The sequence below is a fragment of the Mus caroli genome, unplaced genomic scaffold (genome assembly GCF_978045245.1).
Source record: "Mus caroli unplaced genomic scaffold, Mus_caroli_1 scaffold_11, whole genome shotgun sequence".
Lineage (NCBI taxonomy): Eukaryota > Metazoa > Chordata > Mammalia > Rodentia > Muridae > Mus > Mus caroli.
This window is the reverse complement of record NW_028227266.1, coordinates 120,285,212-120,298,441: the sequence shown is the minus strand read 5'-3', so window position 1 is coordinate 120,298,441 and position 13,230 is coordinate 120,285,212. Positions and strand designations below refer to the sequence as shown.

At 50.1% G+C, this 13,230-nt stretch overlaps 1 protein-coding gene across 5 annotated transcripts in view; it reads right to left on the bottom strand.

Moving 5' to 3' along the window:
• Trak1 (trafficking kinesin protein 1) overlaps nt 1-13,230 on the bottom strand; it is a 106,336-nt gene that overhangs the window by 80,511 nt on the left and 12,595 nt on the right. For 2 of the 5 annotated variants that reach the window (XM_021171939.3, XM_021171940.3), the window contains exon 1: nt 8,394-8,627. The exons of 1 other annotated variant lie outside the window; for it this stretch is intronic. In XM_021171939.3, coding sequence (XP_021027598.1) covers nt 8,394-8,421 — 28 coding nt within the window. In that variant the 5' untranslated portion in view covers nt 8,422-8,627. Of the gene's footprint in view, nt 1-6,304; nt 6,507-8,393; nt 8,629-13,230 lie in introns of those variants that run through there. 2 more of the 5 variants (XM_085828192.1, XM_085828197.1) reach the window with 2 other exon arrangements.

Genomic DNA, 13,230 nt, shown 5'->3' with positions numbered 1-13,230 from the left:
AGAGAGAGAGAGAGAGAGAGAGAGGATGATGGACTCTGCCTTTGGTGCTAAGAATTGGTCCTCGGCTAGGAGAAACCAATCAGAAAGTTAGCAGGGCAGATGGTTGAGGAAACTGGGAACACAGATGAAGGCAAGGATGAGGCCGGTTCACTCTGGAATATGGAATGTGGCAGGGGGATCACATGGGGAATTGGAGATGCTGGGGGGTGGGGCGGGTTCCCCTTCCTCTCCCTGGATGAGCAGAGGCAAGAAGGCAGGAGGTGGTAACCCAGGTGGGACGGTGGGGATGCAGGTGCCTGCAAGACCAGGTCAGGCTAACCTGCATCCTGTTCCTCTGTAAACTGTCACTCTCTGCGCAGAAACCCAGCAATCCACACCCACCTCAAGATTCCCAGGAGCCTACACTGGCCCACCACACTCAGTTTGTAAAGACTCACTGCAGAACGTTCCCAGGCAGGAAGCCAGCGTGGGCTCTCAAAGTGCCAAGAAGAGGGCAAATGATTGATTGTAAGGTGTGGCCTCTGGGGATTTCAAGGTGCTTTAGGGCCACAGTTCAGTCCCCAGAAGGGGCAATGTGTGCATCTGAGCATAGGGGCTTCTCTGCCTAAGATGGGAAGGATCAGGGCAGGCATATTCAGTAGCTCAGCTAGCAAAGCCTAGGCAAGACCTGCTGTGTCTCAAAAGTGTGTGGAGAACAGAAGCCGTGACCGCCCGCAGAGAGCTATGACAGAAGCCATGACTGCCCACAGAGAGCCATGGCCCAATGTCCTCAAGACAAGGACCTTCCCTTCCCACTCAGTCCCCAAGGAAACACCCTCCACTGCAGGCCTACTACAAGGTGAGCAGCCAGTCCCCACCTCTGTAGAACCCTCAGCTACTGCATGGCCACTACCTGAAGAACCCGAGGAAGAGGACCTGGGCTCAAGACAGCTGCTGCCAGTCAGTGGCATCTTTCGGCTAAATAGAGATCTGACCAAACCAGCTCTGTACAGCTGCCCCACCCCCACTCCCCAAAGGCAGCGGCAGCCTGTCTGCAGGAGAGTGGGCAGGGGACCAACACATTCCCACAGGAACACCCACACAACAGGCTGTCATTCTCTGGTGTCTCTGTGGTGTTTGACAGTAGGGAAAAGAACAGAGCCCAGGGTAGGTGGAGTGTGGAAATCCCTTCTAAGAATAACATGTCACTTGTGACCATACTGTCACTTGCTCAGCCACTGGGACTCGACCTGTCCTTCCAAGACTGGACCAAACATCAGGGTATTTGAACTTTTCATAATGCGGCCAACCATCTATACATAAGCAATGTTGCAGTTGCTTTCACAGCACAGAAAGTTAGGACATAGGACAGGCAGCTGGAGGCAGCCAGGGAGCTCACTCCTTGACCTCAGGGACGGAAGCTCTGGGAACTCCTGGAAGAATGAACATGAGCGTGCTGGACCGAGAAGACACATGGAAGTCTGAGGCTGGGTAAAAGTGGCATAACGAACTATGATGAGGCCAGGCGTGGTGGCACACGCCTTTAATCCCAGCACTTGGGAGGCAGAGGCAGGCGGATTTCTGAGTTCGAGGCCAGCCTGGTCTACAGAGTGAGTTCCAGGACAGCCAGGGCTACACAGAGAAACCCTGTCTGGAAAAACAAACAAACAAACAAACAACAACAACAAAAAAGAACTATGAAGACTCGTGGGACTGAGGCTGGGGAGAAACCCAGTCAGTAAAGTGCTTGTCAAGCGTGCATGCGGAAACCCGAGTTCCATCAACAGAAAACACATAAAAAGGCTGGACGTGGTGATACACACTTGTAATCCCAGCCCTGGGGAGGCAGAGATAGGTGGATCCCGGAGGCTCGCTGGCCAGCTGGCATAGTCCTCCTGGGAATTGCTAGGCCAAGGAGAGACCCTGCCTCAACGAACAAAATGGACTGTGTCTGAGGTAAGCGACATCCAGGGTTGTTCTCTAGCCTCGGTACACATTTTCATACACTCATGCACCTATATACGAATGAAGAGAGAACCCCCACACAGAAAGAATCTGTAGAAACATTGCCAACACTGGAAACCCACAGACGGGTGCTTGCGGACTGTCCCAGCTGGAAACTGAGGACGAGGTTTTCTTTGCTCAGCTTCACAGGTGAGGAAGGAGCATGGGTGATCTTGTTAGTCAAGGCCAGGCAGCTAAGCAGGTGGCAGGTTCAGTCTGAGGAGCCCTCAGTAACTAACAGGCCATCCCTCTGCTACCACTGTCCATCTCTGGAAGCCCGTGTGTGGAGCTTAGGGTGGACGCCTCCACACATGGGCGAAGGGAGGTTTGTTAAGCACCAGGACAAGGCTCTCAAGCTGTGTCCTTGTCACCTGCCCAGCTTGCAGGTGCTAGCCATCTTTAGCCACACAGGCAATGCCAAGGCCTGTGTCGGCCCTGGGTGCCTGGACAAGCGAAAAAGAGCACACACGTGGTGACTTCCATGTAGACCAAAGAGAACACACATGATGCGTTCCATGTAGACTAAAGAGTGCACACATGGCACCTTCCATGTAGACACATGAACACTTGCCTTATGGGAGCCATGATTCACAAACAGCTCTGCCTCTTGTGAAGCAGCCAAGCCCACAGCTGAACCACGCTTCCCAGCTCAGCCTCTGCTGTTTTCTCTCGATTCCCTTACATCAGGACACACAAACCTCCTGCCATTCTCCACAGCTCCCCACCCCCAACACACACAGAAATCTTTTTTTTTTTGAATCAGCTATTTTAGACACCTCTAGAATATTCACTGCCCATACCGCTGCACCCTAAAATGTCACTCAAATGTCAGCTTGAGTTTGTGAACCTTGCCTGACCAATTCTCCCAGGCTTCCCACAGGCCTCGGCACATACACAATTACACAACAGTGCCAGGCAGGGCTTTCTCCGTATCTCCTCCCCACTAACCGAGAGCCACTCAGGAGAAAGGACTCAAGAGTCCCAGTCCAGCCTCAAACCCAGCCTGCAGACCTCTTCATCTTCCAGGAAGAGCTGCCTCCAGCTTTAGCATGCAGGAGGTGCTGCCATCCCATGATGGGGTTATTTCATGGCCCTAGCTCTCTGTCTAGCACTACAGAAAAGTGTCACAGGACAGCAGAAGTGCCCCCACGTCCCAGGCAGAGGCCAATGTAACGCCTGCCATGGAAGTCTACTCCCAGGATCCCCTAGGGACTGCCCAAGCCCTGAGGTCTGGAATGACCCACTTCTAAGATGAAGGCACCTCTCGGGAGCTGCCTGGAAAGGAGGGGACAATACAGGGGACCCCAGGGATCTCGGAATATAGAGGTGGCTCTCTCCATTCCCACAGACTCAGACTGGATGCTTTGAGGAGGCCCCTCCACCTGAGAATTTGTTCTGTGCTGGTTTGTATTTTAACCTACCAGGTTTTCTTCCTTACAGCAGAGACGATGACTCTAGTGTTCAAATTTAAAACTCAGGGAATCTCAGAAGTCAGGCTCCCTGGGAGGAGGTCTCCTCTTCCGCAGGGTACATAACTGCTCTGGGGTGGCTGTCCCCAGATGGAGAAGGGATGCACGCCCAGGATTCTGGGCCTGCTGCTTCAGGACCATGCACAACTGTCAGGGGACAGAGGACACAAACACCCCTGACCACTCTGCAGATCTGGAGACACGGGGAAGTCATCAGGGAAGGAAAGGATAAAAGAGTGCAAAACAGGAAGGCAAAAGGAAAGAAAGAAGTCAGAAGAAGGCTTTGGAGAACCAGGGAGAGGAAGCCGGCGCCACACTGCCACCTTCTGGACAGCCAGTGCATAGCAAGGCTTCAAGAATACCCAAACCAAACCATGTGACCAGCTTCTCCCAAGACTCCGAGTCAGCGAACCAGCCCGGGTGCCCGGCCTCAGAGCAAGAGAGAAGGAAAGCGTGATCTATATAAACACAGTGGATCGCTTTCAGCCTTACGGAGGAAGTCAGACCCGCAAGAAACATATGCATCTGGAGGCTACTGTACTAAGTAAATGAAGGTGGTCTCAGAGAGGCAAACGCCATGCATTCTCTCCCATTTGTAGCTCCTAGATTTTGTAGATACATAAAACCAGGGAGGCAGCCGGACGTGGTGGCGCACGCCTTTAATCCCAGCACTCGGGAGGCAGAGGCAGGCGGATTTCTGAGTTCGAGGCCAGCCTGGTCTACAAAGTGAGTGCCAGGACAGCCAGGGCTACACAGAGAAACCCTGTCTCGAAAAACCAAAAAAAAAAAAAAAAAAAAACCAGGGAGGCACGGGTGATATGAAAGGGAAAACTGTCTAGGCCCTAGACTGTAGGGGAACAAAGCTGGCGGAAAGAGGTAGGAGGGCTCAGAGAGGGAGGGGAGTACAGGGTGAGCGTGCTCAAAGCGCACTATTTGGCTGCGTGAAAATGGCCCATGTGACTTTGTAGAAGTGGGCAAAGCAGTCTGGAGAAAGGGGCCCCAGCCCCGTCCTGCCCACGCTGTGCCTTGTAACCCCCACCCAAGCCTCATCGTTATCTCTCTGGACTCAGTTCCTCTGTGTGTGGGACAGTAGCAAGAGGAAGGCACTCTCTGCCCACCAGCAAACTCTGAAAAGATACAGGGAGGGCCACAGGCTTACGGAGCATCGTCTGGGGCAGCACCCACCTTCTCTGTCCTCCAATGCTGACTTCGCTAAGACTCAGGATCTGAATGGTTACACAAAATCCCCTGATTTCTTTAACGTTTAAAATCACATTTACTAACTTTATTTATTTATTTATTTATTTATTTGGGGACCTAGATGCCACGGTGCACCTGTGTAGAAATCAGTTCTCTCCCACCACATTGATCATGGTGACCAAACTCATGTCATCCTGCTTGGTGGCAGGTGCCTTTTCCCGCTGAGCCATCTTGATAGTCCCTCAAACCCCTTGATTTCTACATGCTAGACTAATTCAGAAGTTTTTAAGTAGACAAAGGCCACATTAAACAAGTCTGTATGCTGGGATTTCCCACCCTGCCTGTCACTGCAGACCTTGGGAATGCATTGTGGCTACATTAACAGAGACAAGCAAGGGCCCAAATGAGAGCCACTCATCAAACAGGGCCAAACTGCCAGCTCCCCCCATCTTCACCTTTCCTCCTAGTCCCTCCCCAACCCACTGCTCAGCCACAAAGTATCCCCACCCTGGCCCCAGTCTAAGTCCCAAGAGGAGCCGATTGGAGGGAGCAACCCTCTCCCTGGTCTGTCACCCTTGGCAGCAACTGTGAGTGGCCACGCTGTGTCAAAGCTGCGCAGGACTCCTCACCTTCTCTGTAGAGACCTGGACACCATTACACCTTCCTGGACATTATAAGGATTGAAGGGTATAGACCCAAAGACACTCATATGCCATGCAGCACAGGAGACACTTGGCCATCTACAGCTGACAGAGAACACTCTTCTCTCGGGATCAGGATGGTTGGGAACTAGCCTAAACTTCTCTGGGGAACGCGGTCACAATCACTTATTTTTGCCTGTTGTGAAGGGTTTGCACTACGTAGCATAGTGCAGGTTAGCCTGGAGCACACCATCTTCCTGTCCCTGGGTCCCGGGATTACAGGCCTGTGTTGCAGGCTGAAGCCACTGGCACTTAATCTTCTCTAACACAGATGCTATAACTCCACAGATTACAGGAGACTCACAGAACCATCTGCTGTTTCAAACACGTCAGTGGATGAAGGCAAGCAGGGCCAGAGAGGCTGTGGCGCCACAGAGCCAAGCATGCGCATTGAGCATGGCCGGCCGGAAACTGGCACATGCGCGTTGGGCATGGCTCCTATGCTGTCTGAACAGCTTCTAGACCCTGCTAACCAAGACCTTGCAGATCCTCTGCAAGGCTCTGCTGGCCTCAGCCAGAACACACTGTACTGGCTCTAAGGACCACCCAGAGGATGGAAGACTTGGGAGGGCGTGTTATGGACTAAGCCAATAGACTGGAAGGAGAGAGCAAGGCCTCAGGGTACTGGGTGAACTTTGGGCTGAGGAGGCACAAGACAGAAGGTAGGGCTCTGTGTCTGAGGTCCCCCATGCTCTCAGTAGCCAAAGAGGGTCTCCAGGAGCACAGGGCAGGCAGACAAGCAGGTAGGAAACTGGAGAGCAAAAGCCAACAGAGCTAAGCTTCAGAGAAACAAACAACGCTGGAGATTCTCTAGAATGGTTGAAGCCTTAAGCACCTGAAGAACTCGGTATCCAAAAAGCAACCAGTTCAGGGGTACGGATATGCCCACCACCCCGATACACACATGCACACACACATACAAGCCCTCACACAGGCTCCTAAGATACATACCCTGACAAGCAGCTGTGCTGAGGTAGCCAGTCCACCCACTCGGTTACAGAAACAGGGTTTCCAGTGTGAGGCTAAAGGGCAACCTTGAGCAACTGAATGTGGCGTGGTTCAAGTGGGCATGCTGGCTTGTTGTGCAACAGAGCGGGCAGCAAAAAGCAGGGCAAAGCAAAGAAGGAGGGACCTGCCGAGACGCCTCCAAAATGCCCATAGCAAAGCAGATGGTCTCATGCTGGTGACGTCGTGGCTGCCTTACTGTGGGCAAAAACGCCCAGGAATGCCCACACATCGATACAATCGGCTATCGATATATCTCCCTAGATGCAATCCTGTCCCTAAAATGGGTGGTGTGTGGCTTTTACAACAAACCAAAATGTTAAACCTACGTGGAGGAGACGTTGTTAAGAACACTCAGAGGGGTGAGACCCTTAAGAGAGTGACCACCACCAGAAAAGGCAGCTGGGAAGAAAGCCACTCCCCTCAGGTTAGCCAGAGCCTGAAGCTCCGCTGGCATCGTTAACGCTGCCCTCTGCCTAGTGCAGATGTGGCCCTGAGAAACAGTTCAATAGCTCCTCAGTAAATGAGAGCTGCCACATGCCACAGCAATCTCTACTGCTGGCTCGCAGGCTGAAAACAGTTGTGCTGAGGGAACCATACGAACACACTCGCAGCAAGCTATTCACAGGACTAAAAGGCAGAAAAGCCCAGATGTCGACAGACTTAAGAACTGATAAATGAATACAAGTACACTCGGACAATGGAACACTAGTCAGCCATAAAGACAGAATGCAGTGTTGACAGGCACTCCAATGTGAGTGACCCCTGAAATCAGAGGATGTGAAAGAAGCCAGCCATGGAGACCACAAGCGGCATGGCTTTTTTTTTTTTTTTTTTTCAAAGCACCTAGAGACTGTCCACCCACCACGGAAAGGAAGACTGGGCATTGCCAGGGGCTAAGGAAGATCGACTATTAATAGAGATCGCTTCCTTTGGGTGAAAATGTCCAGAGCCAGGCAGTGGTGAGTGTGCAGTATGTAAATGCACTAGCGGTACAAAAGTTCACTGGTAGAGGGCTTGCCTAGCATGCATGAAGCTAAGTTCAAACCCCAGACCCGCCCATTTAAAGGAGCGGTGCTCAGGTGCTCAACAGTACAGAACGATGGGCTTTAAATGTGTTCTTTGACAACTGTTAAGTGTATTTTAACACAACTTGTGAAAAGTGTTGTTTAAGACGATAATGAACCACTAACGTGTACAAATACAATGTCTAGAATCCAATGGCAAACAAGGGGTGGGGAAGGCCCCTGGCTCAGGGGCAAAAAGAAGACAGGTGATCCCAAGGCAAGCTGGTTAGTAAGACTAGCCACATCAGTGAGCTCTTGGTTTGATTGAGAGACCTGTCTCAATAATTAAGGTGAAAGATCAATAGAGGACGATTCCCCACATCAGCCTTGGGCTTCTACGTGAGTGTGCACACGTGTGCAAGTGTACCCCCACACATGTGTGCCTATACATGCCAACATGAATACAAATACACAATACACCACACACACAGAGATACACACACAGATACACACACACACAACAAGAGGAAGATAATGTTAGGCATTCAAGAGTATACACTGGCAAGAGAAGTGGGAAATGACAAAGGCTTTGACAGCACACGAGTCTGTAATACACTAAAGGTCTAATCCACTGATGTCTACATTCAGAACAGGTGGGCTCATGGTAAACATGAACTCAGGCTGTTTGGGTCTGGTTTTGTCGAGTGATCCTAGCTCGGTCCAATTATGAAACAATCTAAAATCAAAACTAAAGGTGATCCCGCGGATACAGGAAAAAAAAAAAAACCCTTCTCTCTGGCACACACACACACACACACACACACACACACACTGGCTCACAGGAACCTTTCCAGCCCAGGGTCTCTTCCCACACTACAACCCAAGCCTCAGCCAGTATCACTGGGAACCCTGGATTTAGTTCAAGTCTCCACTGCCTAGGGACAGTGTCAGATCCCACACAACACAGGCTTGATCCCCAAAATGCACCCCTCGAGCTCAGTTATCAGCAGCAAGCCTCAGAATCCTACCTGTGCTTCTGACCGAGGGTCTATGCATCTGGGTTCCCACAGTCCACTCTGTGGGTTCAATGAATCTGCCTAAATGGCTCACAGGATTCACAGGAACTCACTTCCGCTTACGACAGACACGGTTGAGGCTATGTACAGGGCGAGCTTGGTGCTGGTCTCCCGCCTTCTCTGAGGTGCTACCTTCCTGGAACTCTATGTCCTCAGCTGCCAGGAAGTGCAGAAAACATCAAAAAAAAAAAAAAAAAAAAAAAAAAAGCGTGGCCAGCCGTGTGGAAACATGGACGGGTCTGGAGATCAGTGGAGACTGGCAGAGCCAGTCTGCTAGGATTCCTCAACCTTTGCTCTCTGAGGGGAAGGGCAGAATCCCTCATGAAACAGGTTATGTGTCTTCTACTGTCCAACAGGTACAGGAGGGAGATCTGGTCACAGGCCAGGCAAGAAGTGAGGTAAAGGCACTTGCTGCCAAGCCTGGTATCCTGAATTTAACCCCTGAACCCACACTGTGGAAGGAGAAGCCTCCCACACACACACAAGCTATCCTTTGATCTCCGCTCACAGGCCAGGCACACATGTGCACACATGTACATATGCAATAAATATTTATACGTATTCCTTTCTGGCCAAGGGTCTATGCATCTGGGTTCCCACAGTCCACTCTGTGAGTTCAATTAATCTGCCTAAGTGGCTCACAGAACTCACCTCTGCTTATGAATTCTTTCTTAAAAGAAGTGAGGGTGCTCACCTCTGAGTGCATCAAGCAGAAGATGACTCGGGAGACCTTATGAAGGCCGAGGGACTGGGGAGGAACTCCATAGCCGAAGAGGAAAAGGCGTATTATAAACAAAGGGACTTTTGACATATTCTCTCTCTCTCTCTCTCTCTCTCTCTCTCTCTCTCTCTCTCTCTCTCTCTCTCTCTCTCTTCTTTCCTTCTTCCTTTATTTCTGATAGTGTCTCCTGTAGCCCAGACTAGCCTTGAACTCCCAATGCAGCCAAAGATGACCATGGACTCCTGCCTCTACCTCCCACATGCTGGGATAACCGTTGGTATGGGCCCCAGCCCCTGGTTTACACTTGACATTGATTCCTGCGACCAAGCCCATGTGTCGTATTTCTTTGGAAGTAGTCTTTCACATTAAATCCATTACACCACTCAATTAAAATTACTCTACACTAAAGTCCTAAAGGATCTTATAAAAACCTGATCATATTTCCTTTCATGTGTTTTGGTTTAATTATGTAGGGTTAGGAGTGGCCTTGGGAAGCACTGTAATAATTTTTAATGGCTTTCGTAGCTGGATATGGTGGCGACCATCTGGACTTCCCGCTCTTGGGAAACCGAGGCAGAAGGCCGTTAAGTTCTACACAGTAAGTGTACCACCCTGTCTCACTGAGAAGAATGCTCACTGAGGGGAGGTGCCTTGGAAGCCAGGGACACTTAGGTCGGGCGAGCCTCATGAAACAAAGAGACCGGCTCAGAAGCGTGGAAGCCCTTTGCTAAGTGGTTTGGAAAAGCACAAGACATTTTGTGAGGCTGTGCAACGTGTCCGGTCCTCCTGCTTGACTTTCTGGGCTGGGTTGCAGTGTGAAATCACCTGACAGAAAGCACACCACACAGTCAAGGACAAGACCATCCACTCCACAGAGCCCAGAGTCCTCAGGGCAAGGCCTGAGAGAGAAAGGACTCTCAAGCTGCTGCCCAGACAAGACTGCCAACCGGTCTGCAGCAACGATTCCCAGGACAGGCTAGGACAGAGCACATTTCCCAACAAAGCTGCCAGCTGGTCTGTGTCCATGTTTGTTTGTTTTGAGACAGGGTCTTACTATAAAGCCCTGGCTGGGTTGGAGCTTGATATGTAGCTCAAGTTCCTTGAACTCACAGAGATCCTCCTGCCTCTGCCTCCTGAGGGCTGGAATTAAAGGCCTGTGCCATCACCCTTTGAGTTGCCAACCTTTTTATCTGTTCGTCCATCCCTCTATCTACCCATTGTCTATTTTGTTCATCGTCTATCTATATTTATTATCTGTCTGTCTGTCATCTACTAGTCAGTCAACATATGATATCTATCACCTGTCTGCTTGTCACCTACCCCGCTATCAATCCTCTATCTATACGTAATCCTGGCAATGCTAGTAATGTAGAACAAGGGCTTTGCTCACAGGTGACATTTAGAATTCTGCATTTGTGCCCACCCAGACCTTTCCCACCCTCACTCTCTTTCATGAGACAGAAAATCATGAAGCAAAGGACTCCGAGTCCTCCCTTCCAGTTCTAGATCCTTCAGAGACCCATCCCAGCATCCCTCCCACTGTGGAAGGTGTAGGGAGTGGGTCTGATGATCCTGTTCCCCAATTGGTTCTTGAGCTATCAATAAAGATGCCAGGGGCCAATTACTGGGCAGAAGGAAAGAGGCGGGACTTCCGGGTCCTGCAGGAGAGCTGAGGAGATGCGGAGGAGGGAGGGTTTTCACCGTGCTTTTGAGGGAGAAAAGGCTGCTTCTCCGGGCAGAAGGTTAGGGTGTTGAGCTGGGACTAAAGGTAACTGAGCAGCTGAAGCTGAGGGCCGATTGAAAGGTGCTGAGGGAAGAGTATTGGGAAGGGCACGCTAGGCGAGGGAGATCAGAAGTGCCCAGCAATTGAGCCAAGAGGACAGATTGAAAGTGTGTGTCCTTCATCCAAGGATCCGAGGGAACATGGGCGGGGCTGGTAGTGTGGTCCGCCTGGAGCTTATAGCTTGTAGCAAAAAGTACACACTACAGAAGGCACCAGCTTCTGCACTGTCACCCAGAAGTGGCAAACCTGCTGGAGCCAGCTAGAACTAACCTGGAGCCAGCTATGCATCCAAGGATGACTTTGAATTCTTGATAGTTCCACCTCCACCTTTTAAATAAGTCTCTGAATTGTTCTTGTTTGGTTTGGTTTGGTTTTGACACAGGGTCCCATGTATGCCGGGTGGCCTAGGACTTCAAAGACTCCAGTCTCTGCCTGCTGAGACGCAGGCATCTGCTACCCTCCCTTCTGTCTCATAGAAGTTTAAATGAAGTCGCATGCTTCAAGGCTCTGCTTGAAGAGAGTTGCTGGTCTTGGTTTGGCCACTGGCTCTGGGAGATCAACCTTCCTGTGTGCCCGCTCTTCCTGTGCCTCTGTGGCTCCAGCCAGGATGGCTGCCTGCCAATCTGTGTGTCTTCTGGTTACAGTGTCATATAACTCCTATAAATCTGAGTGTCCAATTTGTAGAATGCACACGTTTTTCAGGAACAAGTAAACATCACTGTGTTAAAGTTTAATTCTGCACGCTCACATCGATCACTCTGCCTGTCTGCATTGTTGGGGATGGACAGCGGGCTCTGCTTGCTGGTCACCCCTGGCCCCCCACTTACATTCTCCATACTGTTGCTCGGGCCTTCCCAGATCAAGAGTATTCAGGAATATTTTCTTCCAGAACAAGGACGGCTTCATTTCCATATTCATTCTAGCTTTAAACCGTCTGAATTTCACTAGACCTTAAGGAATTCAATAGGGAATCCAGTATACTTTCCAGAATAAGCTCAAAGGCTAGAACAGCTGACAATAGCTCTTTTTTTTTTTCAGCTTTTCCTTATTCTTTTTTTTTTAATTTTTAATATTTTTATTACATATTTTCCTCAGTTACATTTCCAATGCTATCCCAAAAGTCCCCCATAGCGTCCCCCACTTCCCTACCCACCCATTCCCATTCTTTTGGCCCTGGCATTCCCCTATATTGGGGCATATAAAGTTTGCAAGTCCAATGGGCCTCTCTTTCCAGTGATGGCCGACTAGGCCATCTTTCGATACATATGCAGCTAGAGACAAGAGCTCCGGGGTTCTGGTTAGTACATCATGTTGTTCCAACTATAGGGTTGCAGATCCCTTTAGCTCCTTGGGTACTTTCTCTAGCTTCTCCATTGGAAGCCCTGTGATACATCCAATAGCTGACTGTGAACATCCACTCCTGTGTTTGCTAGGCCCCGGCATCATCTCACAAGAGACAGCTATATTTGGGTCCTTTCAGCAAAATCTTGCTAGTGTATGCAATGGTGTCAGCGTTTAGAAGCTGCTTATGGGATGGATCCCTGGATACGGCAGTCTCTAAATGGTCCATCCTTTCATAACAGCTACGAACTTTGTCTCTGTAACTCCTTCCCTGGGTGTTTTGTTCCCAATTCTAAGAAGGGGCACAGTGTCCACACTTTGGTCTTCATTCTTCTTGAGTTTCATGCGTTTAGTAAATTGTATCTTATATCTTGGGTATCCTAAGTTTTGGGCTAATATCCACTTATCAGTGAATACATATTGTGTGAGTTCTTTTGTGATTGTGTTACTTCACTCAAGATGATGCCCGACAATAGTTCTTTTAATTTTAAAAAACGATCTTATGTATCTGGGTGTTTCGTCTGCATGTATGTCTATGTGTTTCCCTGGTACCCATGGAGGCCAGGAAAGGGAGTCAGATCCCCTGGGACCATGGCCGTGAGCTACCATGTGAGTGCTGGAAACTGAAACCAGGACCTCTAGAAGGGCAGCCACTAAGCCATCATCTCCAGCCTTGATCAAGAGTCAAGATTCTTTTTTTTTTTTTTTTTTTTTTTTTTTTGGTTTTTTGAGACAGGGTTTCTCTGTATAGCCCTGGCTGTCCTGGAACTCATTTTGTGAGCCAGGCTGGCCTCAAACTCAGAAATCCGCCTGCCTCTGCCTCCAGAGTGCTGGGATTAACCGCCCGGCTCAAGATTCATACTGTCCCTGGTGACACCAGCACACAGAGAGGTTAAGTAAGTGGAGGCAGGTCACACAGCGGGAGACAACAGACCCTGCTTTCT